Source organism: Cheilinus undulatus, linkage group 19 (genome assembly GCF_018320785.1).
Source record: "Cheilinus undulatus linkage group 19, ASM1832078v1, whole genome shotgun sequence".
Lineage (NCBI taxonomy): Eukaryota > Metazoa > Chordata > Actinopteri > Labriformes > Labridae > Cheilinus > Cheilinus undulatus.
The window spans coordinates 25337788-25349044 of record NC_054883.1 but is presented as its reverse complement, the minus strand read 5'-3'; the positions used below and the strand labels follow the sequence as shown (position 1 = coordinate 25349044).

Sequence of the window (11257 nt, the reverse complement as noted above, 5' to 3'; positions counted from 1 at the left end):
ATCTCCATATCTCTCTGCATTGAGATTTCCTTTAATGATGACAAGCTTCGTTTTTCCAGTCACATCACACCATTGGCGTCATAAATATGAGATAAAAAGTCAACATTATGAAATAAAAAGTCAAAATTATGAGTTCAAGAGTCATAATTATGAGATAAAAAGTCAAAATCATGGATAAAAAGTCGAAATTATGAGTTAAAGAATCATAATTATGAGATAAAAAGTCAACATTATGAGTTAGAGAGTCATAAATATGAGAAAAAAAATCAATATTATGGATAAAAAATCAAAATTATGAGTTAGAGGGTCATACAATATGAGATAAAAAAATCTAAATTATGGATAAAACTTCAAAATTATGAATTAAAGTCATAAATATGAGATAAAAAGCCAAAATTATTGATAAAAAGTCGAAATTATGAGATAAAAAGTCAAAATTATGAGATAAAAATTATAATTCTGACTTTTTATCAGATTGAAATTTGTAACAAGTAGTGTGCAATAACAAACTGGGAGGCCGCTCCTCCTCCCTTAAAAATGTCAAACTGATGTAGTCCAGCGCTGGATTTTCCAAGTATCGTGCCCAGAGACGTGGCTAGGGATTTTGGGCCCTCAGAAAGAATAATACACAGGGCCCCCCTTGACCCGCTAACCAGTCATTATTTACAAATATCCTAGCATTCAAACATATTTTAGAACCATAACTTCTGGATTTATGAGCAATATTTTTACAGTGGTTGGATTAAATTTACTTGCATTATTTTGCAGCAGTGGACTATACCATTTGGACATTTTTGAAGGAGAAGCAGGGCCCCCCCAGTATTTTATTTCACTCTATTTTATACAAATTTCAGTCTGTTGACTGACTCATTTAGGGGCTTCCCAAGGGCCCCTCCCTACTGTGGGCCCGGGTAACCCCCCCCCCTCTCCCGTGCTACACCCGTGCCTTTGCTTTGTGTTGTGTGGATGAAATGTGCTACAGCTCATAAATAAAGTTTGACAGGACTTTTGGACCAGTTTAAATAAAAGGACTATTCTTTCTTGGACTATGGTCAAAACTGTCCATCCTTTTTTAAGCCTATGTCTGCCCATCAGATTCATTGAATAAAACCAAACCAAATCCCTCCATGAGTATTTTAAGAACATTTCTGTCCCGCTATGAGAAGAGTAGAGAGACTGGAATAATCTCTCTCCAGCAGACAGAGAGAGAGAGAGAGAGAGAGAGAGAGAGAGAGAGAGAGAGGTCCCATGTAATCGGATTATGTGTCTGTAGGTTAACAGGCTGCTGTCTCTCTCTCTCTCCGCCCTATCTGGGACGGTCGTGCTCGCAGCTCTTTAACTTTCTGCTTCAGCTCCACGTTTGGACTGAAAAGAACTTTTATTTTCATCTACGCTCTCACACGCAACCGCGAACCAACGTGGTTTCGGTTTTAATATTCTCACTTGGCGGGACATTCCCGGAGCAGACGAAGAAATGTTAACAACTCTGCAGAGGTGACTGATGGGTAACGGTCCGGGCAGCATGCTTCAGTCTGCGTAGCACACAAACAGTTCAAGTTTACGCTGTTTCAGCGATGGATGTGACTTCTTGAGTGGCACTAAGATTCAGTTTGACGCTCATGTGTGCGCCCCGCTGTGCGCCAGGCTGGGGTTAGATGGTGCTTATCACGGACGACAGGGATGGAGGAGGCGCTCCTGTCCGGATCAGACAGATCCACCAGCAACAGAAAGTCCAAGTCCACCCGACTATAACCGAGCTCAACTCTGACGAGGACTACCTGGGCTCATGTGAGGAGGAAGACGAGGAGGACGATGAGGAGGAAGAGGATGATGAATTTGAAGTAGTTGACTTCGAGGACTTGAGCGACAGTCGGAGCATCGCCTCCGATGACTCCTTCTACCCTCCTGATGATGCGTTCGCGGACTCGGAGCGCACTCCGTCTCCGGACAGCCCACAGCCGCTGTCCTTCTTCCAGGCGTGCTGCAGCAACAACGCGGCCATAGTCAGGATCATGATCCGGCACGGGGTGACGAAAGAGGAGGTCAACGAGGCAGACCGAAACAACAGGGTAGGAATTGTTTACACGAGCGTTAGTTCACTTTGAAGGAAACTAGATGGCTGTTGGGGGAGACCAGGGTCCACAGTAACAGGGGGAAAATGAACAATTCAATATCTCCATTCAGAAACAGGAAATGATTACACTAAGTCTGCTGTGAATAGACTCCACAGTGGCCTTAGGCCTCCTGCCCTAAGGGACCTCAAGGTACAAGCGATGTATGGTCGGCTAGGGCCCCCAAACCCTGAGTCAGCCTTTCTCTCTATTAAACCACTCACATGACAAAGAATGACAGGAGAAGAGGGGACATGTTAAAAAAAGCAAATTAGTCTATTCTGACTGTTCCAAAAATAATATTACACTTAGTAATAAAAGAATTATCAAGTTTAACCCTGAAGTAGGCACAATAAATTAAACAGATGTTCAGCCTTTATTCATTACAAATCATTTTTTAAAAACATTTTTCTCATTTGGAGTGAATTCAATAAAACAAGACTGGGTTTTATACATTTGAAGAAGAGCATTTGCACTAAAATGCAGACCTTAAGCATTTCCTCCCTTTCTCTGATATTATATAACACCACAGCCTTGTTCTTTGACTCATCATAGATTTACAAGTAAATCCTAACTTAAACAGACTTTTAGAGACTCTTTAAGACATTATAACATGAATCTCTGCAGCGCTGGATCTGAGACACACAGAGATGATGCAATGCAATATAATCTGTGAAAAACAACCTTTTTTAACAACTGTGGTCTCTTTCTTCAGACTTTTCTCTCAGTTTTTCTAGAACCTGTTTGTTATAGTGTGGATTCAACATTCTGGAGCACACTCCTCCAAAATGATCCCCTAAATGTCAAAGAAAACAACCAACATGGCCTTGGATTTGGACTGTCTTTGTGTTGCTTTCTTCATCCTTGGTGACGATGGTGTTTTCATGCACTGACTGCTGTTTTGCCTCAGGATTGTATTTGAAGATCCAAGTTTCATCACATGTAATCACTCCTTCTGAAAAACGTGTTTCCTTCAATTTGTTCCAAAATGTCTCCACTAATGTGAGTTTTTCCTTTTGATCAGGAGTCAGAAGTTTTAGCACACACTTTTGTCATGTTCAAATTTTCATGCCGAACTGTCCCTTTACCAGTGGGCCCATTTCTGCTCTCATTCTTATCCTGAGTGGTTGATTATTCAGTTCCACCCATTTGTTCAGGTTGTTGAATGGTTTTGATGGTCATGGGTGCCCAGAACGTTCATGGTCTTAGACATCCTCTCTGTCTCCACTAAATCTTTAGCTCCATTCAAACACATGGCCGTGACATGCAGTGTTCCTGACACACCTCAGTTAATACACCAAAAGATTCAGCTGCTGTTGTACTCAATTTCACCAAAAATTTACAGGGGAACCAACTTTTAAGCTTACCATTTTTCTGACGCCTTACCAAACATGTGCACTTCAGTCAGCAGTGAACTAAAGACGTCACTGATTGGAAACTTACAGTATTTGTGTTTGAACCTTTAATATAGAACACTCAGTGTGACCGTGAACCCTGGGGTTTTATTCTAATAAGAGCAGGAACATTATTTAATACCTCTCTATATAAACTACTTTTAGTTCTCAGATGTACAGCCACTCACAACATGCCATGTCATCATACCAACATACAGCCAATCATACTGAGCAACATCACCAGCAGATGCAGGGCCCTGAGCAGATCTGGCTCTCACACAGGCCTCACCACTGTCCTGTGGCCTCACACTCAGCAGGTATTGAAATAATTAAGCCTGAACTCACTGCACTGGCTTATCTTGGCCAACACTGGCATCAGTATCCCTTTGTCTTAGTAGGGACCTTCTTTTTAAATTTTAAAATGTTCCTTAACATTGAGTCTCACCTATCATGAAACAGACAGACATACTAATGTTGTATTGAAAATTATGGTAGCCCTAAAGTTCACTGCAAAAGCATTTTATTGATTGCAAAACATTTCATCAAACACAATAAAACAAAAAATCATGGGTTTAAAGGATGGTTTTACATTTGCATTTTTGTAATTGCTGAACTGTTTTTGATGTGTAGAGAAAGTTTTTACAGTTTTTTAAAAATGTTTTTCTGTTTAAAATTAGTCCAAACTTTAACCCTGAATTAAAAAATATCATTATAAATATTTTTATTTAAAATGCTTTACATTTTTGGACTGTTTCAGGCACTGACAGACCTCAGATTTTAAATAGTAACCAACCTGAAGCTGTAAAAACAGTGAAACCTCTCACGGTTAGCAGAACACTCGCTCTTCTGTACGAGCGTTGTGTGTCAGGCAGAGAGATAGAGAGAGTTCGTGTGTGTGTGTGTAGGAACATTAATGTGTTTATTAGTGTGTGTCTGAGTGCATTTACTTCTTCTGGGTTTGGTTTTAACTTGTTGGAAGACGTAGGCAAACAAATTATCTCAAAATGAGATGACGGCAGTTGTTTGTCTGAGCAGTTTTGTTAATTATCCAAACTGTGCAGTTAAAACTATAAATTCCTCTATAGAGACGAGCTGATGTGTACACTTTCAAGTTTAAGGTATGAGGATGAAGAAAGCCTCAGCTGAGATGTTTGCTGCTTCAACTTAAAACTTCATGGATGAAAAATAAATCACAGTTTTATCATTTTTGTTATGTGAGCTTTTCAGTAAACATGTCATGTAAGTCTCAATTTATCTCAGTAAACAAGGAAATTATTTTTTATACAATCAGCATGTTAACTACATGTTCTCTAAACTTCTTCATGCAGTCAGGCTCACTGTCATGGTATCAGATAATTCTGGTGATTTATTTTTTAAGACTAGAGACCTGTATCGGACTCTTTTCTTAATTCTGTTCCTGATGGATTTCTTACCATTACCCTCTGCTCATGCATAAATCTCAGACTGATTTAACTCCTTGTTATGGCTTAGTGATGACAATGTCAAAGTAATATTTCTCAACCTTATTTACGCATCATTTATCATCATTTATTTTAAAGTCATACAGAGGTGGATTTTTTCCTGAGGCCTGGAAAGTCCATCAGCCCTCACAGACAGCAGACTTTACTCTATTTATGCCGTGCTTTTACCAACCTCGTCATGCTTAATGCAATAAGGCCAATTTGCATGGAAAGGGGTGTTGTTCCCCCAAATGACTGCATAATGGTTCAGCGTCTCTGCGCACTGGTTTGTATTTGTGGTGATTGGCCTACAAAATGATAAGGAGAGCATTAGTTCTGTGCCTTTTGACTTAATCAAAAAGTTTAAGAGTGCACATTTTATTGTGGAGTTTTAACAAAGCATCACACTGTTTGGCTGCACAAAGACAGTCATATATTCAAATGTATTTAAGCTGCACTGCCATCTACAACCAACAAAAAAAAGCAAATAAACCGTGATTTCTAACACCAATGTGTGCCACATCTCCTGTATTATCTTGTTTAATCTGAGCATGGAGAAGTGCTTTAAAGAGAGCTTACTTTGGGTGGGGATCGTGGAGCAGGTGTGTGATCACATCCAGGCGTGCCTAAAAAATTGCCTTGCAGGTGCCTTAGTATTTGCAATGTCAAAGTAATATTTTCCAACCTGATTTACACATCGTTTATCATCATTCATTTCAAGGTCAGAGGTGAAACTGTTTCCTGATCTCTGGAAAGTTTGTGTGTCATAAAAACTGCAGCACACTTCCATCAGCTCTCTAGGCTGTGCTGCTACCAACCTCGTCATTAGATGCTTCACACAATAATTCCAATTTGCATGGAAAGGGGTGTTTTCTGCCCCAAAATAACTGCATAATGGCTCTTGGTCTAAGTGCAGTGATTCACCTACAACATAACAAGGGGAGCATTAAACCTCAGTCACACAGGCGTGCCAAGCGCAACAATTTTGGATTTTATAGAAAATCTGTACATACACAATTTATGATTTTTTTAAATTGGCACCAGTTTCGAACTAGTACACCCAAGAAGTCTTCTGAGAGGTTTCAAGGACAATTGCAGAAGCGCCGTAGCATGCATATCAACAGACAGACACGCCACCAATAACAGTAATAAGATAGGTTGCAAATAGCTTTAGCAATAATAATAATGATAAAGTTATGGAGACCATATTAGCTTCAGCTATGAAGCTAAAACTGTTGCTTTATTTGTCATACTTCAAAATATCAAAATAATATTGGGTAAATATGTGTATAAGGTTAAGATACACTTAAAGTACAAAAATAATCCAATTCTAATTCTTTTACTAAAATGTTAATTGCCCATATTTAGATGATAGATGTGATAATCACTAAATTAATTTAGGAATGACTTCCTTGTGCTTTTATCTACTGTAGAGATATAAAACAGAAGGAAAAGATATCATAATGACAATTTTGTCCTCTATCATTTAGCCCTACATGTGGGGAAAACTATAACATCTTTTCTTTGAAGGTAATTCATTTAAAGAGTTCCTGGAGATAAAGTCTGCAGCTCTATCAAAGTTTTTCTTTTCTTCTGTCTGGTGTAGTGCTTCGGTCCGCCAAAGAACTTGAGCCCAGGGCGAGGAGACGAATCTATTATGGTGAAACACTAGACACCTTTTTTCATTTCGACACTTCTGTAATTGAATTAGCTGGAAATTAGCTCTATGCTGGAATAGATTCACATTACTCTGTTCTTTAAAAGGTTGATTTACTTCCACCATTATGTCCAAAGAAGAGGTGACCAAGCCTATTTCCTCTATACTGACACATTGTTTTATAAAGTTACATAAGGACCATCACTGTAGATTTATATCATTGGCTACAAACGAGTTTTAGTGCAGACTTTGGAGTGCAACTTCAATTAAGATTCAACTCAATCTCTGTTTATCATATTAACTTTACAAAGAGTACATCTCTCTCTAGCTCTACCTTAGGCTACTGCACGGGTCAGTTTTAGGCCCAGTTCTGGGCCTGATTTGCCCCAGCATGGTCCTGATTCAAGGCATATTGCAGCCTGTCAAAAACAGATAGAAACAACATGCTAACAATGGTTCCATATCTTAAGGCTTTCGTATGATAATCTGGGTAAAGACTGTATTATGCAGGAGCCCTGGAACATGAACTTCATAAAGCGTGCTAATGTGTTTTCAATCGTCTTGCAGTGAAAGAGGGGCCGTGTTTGCAGGATGTACATACTCAGACAAAGTACAGGTTAGAAAACCCATCCGTTGAAAACACATATTTATCTGAATCTGTTAAGCTCATTAGTGCATGTGTGTGAGGATGTGTGTGTCTTCGACATCCAGACACAGATGTCATCATCCTCATACAGCAGACAGCCTGATAGTGTGTGTGCAAGACAAAGAAAATGTCTGTATCTAGAGTAATCAGCAGGGAGATTTTCAGTTTAACTTTTCAGTTAATCTAAAAGACAAAGAAACTTCTAAAACTACGTATAAACAATATGACACACAGCTTACATATGATACTGTTCTGATGTATGGCTGCATACAGATAGTTACAACACACGACTTTTGTAGCTAAAGCAGATTAAAGATGGAACTGGTACCCAGTTAGAGAGGACAACAGGCTTTGCTTCATCCTGTTCTCATGCTCAAAAAATATGCCCTAACCTATTTATGGTGTAGCCTTGTGCAAGTAACACCTGGTTTACCATCTTGTTGTGCTTATCCTTAGATAAGCTATGCTGTTAGCTAAACTTCAGCAGAGGGGCACAGCAGTAGAGCTTGGTGTACAGTGAAGACATGAGGTCACCAGTGTGGGGGCCATGGAGTCTTAAATGGTAACAGAGCCCGTCATCTGCAAGACCATACAGAAAAAAGTTGTAGCTAACACTAAAGTTGATGTAGCATCTAATGTAGCTTATCCAGGACTGGGTCGCAATGGCAGCAGGCCAGGCAAGTCCACCCAGACATCTCTCTCCCCAGCAACATTCTCCTGAAGGATTCCACTGCACTCCCAGGCTATGTGAGATGTGTAATCCGTCCAGCAAGTCCTGGGTCTACCTTGGGTCTCCTTCCACTTGGACACACCCGGAAGACCTCCACATGGAGGTGCTCAGGAGGCATCCTGATCAGTTGCCCAAACCACCTCAGCTGGCTCCTTTCAAGATTAATGAGCAGCAGTTCTACTTTGAGATCCCACCAGATGTCTGAGCTCCTCATTCTGTCTCTTAGGCTGAGCCCAGACACCTCTCATTTTGACCACTTGTACCTGTAATCTAATTCTTTTGGTTATAACCCAGAGTCCCTGGCCATAGAAGAGGGTTGGAATGAAGATCAACTGGTAAATTGAGTGTTTTGTCATCTGGCTACAACATCTGCAATACTGCACCAAACTGCCTGTTGATCTCACGGTTCATGCTACCCTCACTTCTGAACAAGACCCAGAGATACTTGAATTTCTTCATTTGGGCCAAAGACACCCTCCCCTCCTGGAGGAAGAAATCCACTGTTTTCCGGCTGAGAACCATGGCTTCAGACTTGGAGGTACTGGCCTTCATCCTGACTGCTTTGCACTCATCTGAAAACTGCCCTAGGACCATGTTGGTGGTCCTGGACTGAAAAAGCCAACAGAACCACATCATCTATAAAAAGCAGGGATGGAATTCTGAGGTCACCAGGTGTCTCCATTGTTGCCCACATGGCCGTTGAAGTCCCAGAGTTTGACAGTGTAGTCTCCTGGGGCCACTCCTTCCAGGACACCACCCAGAGACTCCAAGAAGTTTGGGGACTCCAAACTGCTGTTCGAGGAATATGCACCAATAGCAGTCAGAGCCATCTTTCCTGCAACCCAGCACCACAGAGAGGCGACCTTCTCTACTGGGGAAAACTCCAGCACAGAGGCTGCCAGCCTTGTGAATAAGTGACCCACTTCTGGGTCCTAACCTACTAGTTGAAAACCAGTGATTAGATCATTATTGTAGCTTTTAAATACAAGGTCAGAGATGTTGGTTAATAACAGAAGAAGAAATACTGAGAGGATGTGGGATTTTGTTAGTTCAGCTTCATTATTTGGCAAATGTGATCATTTGTTGTAGGACTGTTTTTCATTGGTAGTGTCTTGTGTCAGGGAGGTCAGAGGTCAAGGTTTACTGCAGATGCTGCTGGTGATTTTGTGCAGAATCACAGTACATTACTCAGAAGTCTGTTGCCAAAAGGTAATTATATTACATTAATTTGGTTAGGAGGAAAAAGAGCAGAGCTAAAATCCACAATCCTTCTTGTGGCCAAAATATCAGAATCAAGTGTGTCATGGATCAGACAAAGAAAAAAGAAAACCATATGACTCTAGTTTAGCTGAATAACAGGAAAGGAACAAAAAATTAATATTAAAATGTATCTTAGAGAAGATTACTTAAATAATCTTAAACCCTCAGTTTTGTTTTTAGTTTCACTTTTTCAACATGTTTTTGAAGTCTTTGATTTCTGTCACAAACTCATTTTTATCTCAACCTTTTAGTGGCAAAAAAGTATGGCAAACTTTCAACTCCACAACGCACCTGTTGAAGCATGACTGACTGGAGTCATGACCCCAATTTATAGACAGATCTGAAAGCTGACAGGCAGCCATTACTGCAGTGGAGCTGCATTATGACATTAGGGTGTTTGAATGAGAGCTGACAGAGAAGGGGAACATTTTTCTTCTTTAACATGACTTTCTATGTGACAGTGATGGGAAGAACAGAGTGAAGAGCTAGTGGAGTTCTCAGCTGTGAGACAAACTTAAAAAAAAAAAAACAGGAAGTGCACAGTTTTGAGTTCATAAAGAGTCGTCCTGTATAAGAGCAGATGATTTATTCTTCACAAGATCATCAACAACAGGATCTTTATTCTGGCCTCTCTCTAAGATCTAAACGTCGTTTTGTTGTTCATCTCCAGGGGATTCAGCAAATCCTCTTGTGTATAACGTTCTTCTACTAACTAGTGAGCATTAGCAAACTTTAGTCTGTGAGGATCTAATGCAGCTGTTTTAAATGATTACACTAATTAAGTAGAACAGCCTCATTGAGTCATATTGCATAATCTAAATTTTGATCAATTGCTTAGACTTAAGGCCCCTGCACACCGGATTAATTTTTTATTATTTTGGTGCAAATAATTCACACCTATTTATTTTTTTGTCAGAAAAAGTGGTTCAGTGCAAACTTTCAATTCAGCAACAGAATTCTAAATGTGGCTGATAGTTTTCTTTAACCCTGGACGATTTTTCAAACTTCCTCTATCAACCAGCACACATCTTACACTTATTGCGAAACACTTGTTGTAGAAAAGTTTTATGGCAGACAGAGTGGCAAAACATCCTTCTCTCCATAACATGTAATGATGTTTTTCCCCTTTACATTCTGATATTTGTCTCTACTCAGTGCCTATTTATCCCTTTAACATGACATCATGGAGCCTCATGAAAGATGGAGGCAGACATCAGGCAGCCCAGCACATGGCCATGTTAACAAAACGTGCTGCATGCACAGCTGGAGCTCATTAATACTAAACAGGACTTGTCTCCAATGATACATTTAACAACCAAGTCTCTAACTTGCAATTTCCACATACACCGGCAGTGCTGCGCTTTGCAGCACCATGGTTTTGCTCTGAATGAAGGCGAGTGACCTTGCACACTCAAAGCGTGTCCAGAGCTTGAGACTCGAGGGAGGAGATCACAGCAGAATTGCAAGTTCACACTGGAATAATTATGTATCAACAGCATATTATTTTGCCTTTATTGGTTTGATTTGCTGTTCATTTTGACATGATTGCAGTATTTTATTGCTTACACCATGGGTGAGTACATACTATGTTGAGAAGTTAATGTTTGCTATGAAGAATCGGTGTTATCATGTGAAATTCGGTGGCTTTCTACCTCAGAAGTAAACTTTTCCTTGTCAATGTAGTAGTAGCTTTGTGACCATCTGACCTCTCAGTGACCTTTAGCTCTTGCTGCAGGATGATAGGCTATGTTGATAAAGTGATGAATTAAGATTGGAAGTGCAAGCATTGTGTTGTATTTGGAAGTTGACCGGATACTTTACACGGTCCGATCGATCTGCTCTGCGTGGATTGACACGGGTTGGCAGCAGCCTGAACATAAAGATGGTAGACACAGACACACCTGGATACCTCAAGAGGACAGCCTATAGCTGCATTTCTATTACCCTTAAAAATGTGCAAAATCTAAATAGTGCAATATGAAACTGGTAATGGAAACAC

At 40.1% G+C, this 11257-nt stretch overlaps 1 protein-coding gene across 1 annotated transcript in view; it reads left to right on the top strand.

The window, feature by feature from the left end:
* Positions 1 to 1319: 1319 nt before the first annotated feature.
* Positions 1320 to 11257, top strand: part of ankrd33ba (ankyrin repeat domain 33ba) — a 35580-nt gene continuing 25642 nt past the window's right edge. The window contains exon 1 of the mRNA XM_041813703.1: positions 1320 to 2069. Coding sequence (XP_041669637.1) covers positions 1656 to 2069 — 414 coding nt within the window. The 5' untranslated portion in view covers positions 1320 to 1655. The remainder of the gene's footprint in view (positions 2070 to 11257) is intronic.